A 1,443-nucleotide genomic window follows, 5' to 3' on the forward strand; every position below is an offset into this window, starting at 1 on the left:
AATAGTTGGATTGACCGTCACATTATAACGCCCCCACGGCTGAAACTGCGAGCATGGTTGGTGTGACTGGGATTCGAACCCGCGACCCGCAGATTGCGAGTCGAGCGCCCTAACAACTAGGCCATGCCAGGCCCGAACGAAACATGAATCTCCCATAGTATCGCTATGATTAATCTTCCTGTACGTAGGACTTTACAATATTGTTCTTACGAAAGAAACATGAATCTCCCATCGTATCGCTATGATTAATCTTCCTGTACGTAGGACTTCACAATATTGTTCTTACGAACGAAACATGAATCTCCCACAGTATCGCTATGATTAATCTTCCTGTACGTAGGACTTTACAATATTGTTCTTACGAACGAAACATGAATCTCCCATAGTATCGCTATGATTAATCTTCCTGTACGTAGGACTTTACAATATTGTTCTTACGAACGAAACATGGATCTCCCATAGTATCGCTATGATTAACCTTCCTCTACTGAACATCAAGGTATTGCTTTAATGAAGAAGACGCTTTTTTAACCTTTATCTACGCCACATCTCTGATGAAGGAAATATGAATATATCAAGATGTCGCATGATTAACCTTCCTATCAAGCAGTTACACGTTCCAAAACAAATAAAATTTAAGGTAATATCTTGGAAACATGTAAATATATAATTCAATTTTTAACGGCCACGACTATATAAAATAATAAATAAACATTCAATCTCAAGTTATAATAACAGAATAGCATCATTAGTATAAACATTTTCACATATTTTTCAGCTGTTTTTTTTAATTTTTTTATTATTGAAACACAAAATATGACACACGAGATATTATTATTCGGACAACATGAATGTCAGAAACGTGTTTCTGATTTTTAAGAAATCATATCAAAACTAGTTTGTTTGTTGTTAAGCGCAAAGTTACATAAAGGGCTACTGTGCTGTGCCAAACAAGAGTATCGAAACCCGGTTTTCAGCGTTATAAGTCTTCCGACTTGCCGCTGTGCTACTGGGGAGCTATTAGCAAATATCATTAAATCATCGGCAAATTGGTAAATCCGTTGTTTTAAATTAACGAAGACGTTTTCAGTTCTCGGGATTTGATTTCACAAAACAATAATTCTACACCTAAATTCCATGTACTTACCAGTTATTAACCTGCAGAATTGTCAATCCAGTATCCTGAGCCAGTTGTTTCTTCTGGTCTTCAGATGGGTAAGGATGCTAAAATCACAAAGAATAATACAGATTTCTTTATCTGATATTGACAGATAATACAACTATTGTGTACTGTTAATTGATCAATAACGATTTGTTATACATACAATTGTAACCAATTTCACCTTTTAAACACAATCTAATCTGAAATCCCAAGCGAAGCAGGTTGGACAACTAACTAAACAAGGAGAATTGTTATACAGTACAGTCCGATTTTAAAATCGG

General features: G+C 35.6%; 1 protein-coding gene across 1 annotated transcript in view; it reads right to left on the bottom strand.

The window, feature by feature from the left end:
• Positions 1-1,443, bottom strand: part of LOC106460219 (homeobox protein Meis2-like) — a gene marked incomplete at its 5' end in the record, with an annotated part of 78,594 nt that overhangs the window by 31,028 nt on the left and 46,123 nt on the right. The window contains one exon of the mRNA XM_013919903.2: positions 1,148-1,224. Within this exon, the coding sequence (XP_013775357.1) occupies positions 1,148-1,224 (77 nt within the window). The remainder of the gene's footprint in view (positions 1-1,147; positions 1,225-1,443) is intronic.

The sequence above is a fragment of the Limulus polyphemus genome, unplaced genomic scaffold, assembly GCF_000517525.1.
Source record: "Limulus polyphemus unplaced genomic scaffold, Limulus_polyphemus-2.1.2 Scaffold730, whole genome shotgun sequence".
Lineage (NCBI taxonomy): Eukaryota > Metazoa > Arthropoda > Merostomata > Xiphosura > Limulidae > Limulus > Limulus polyphemus.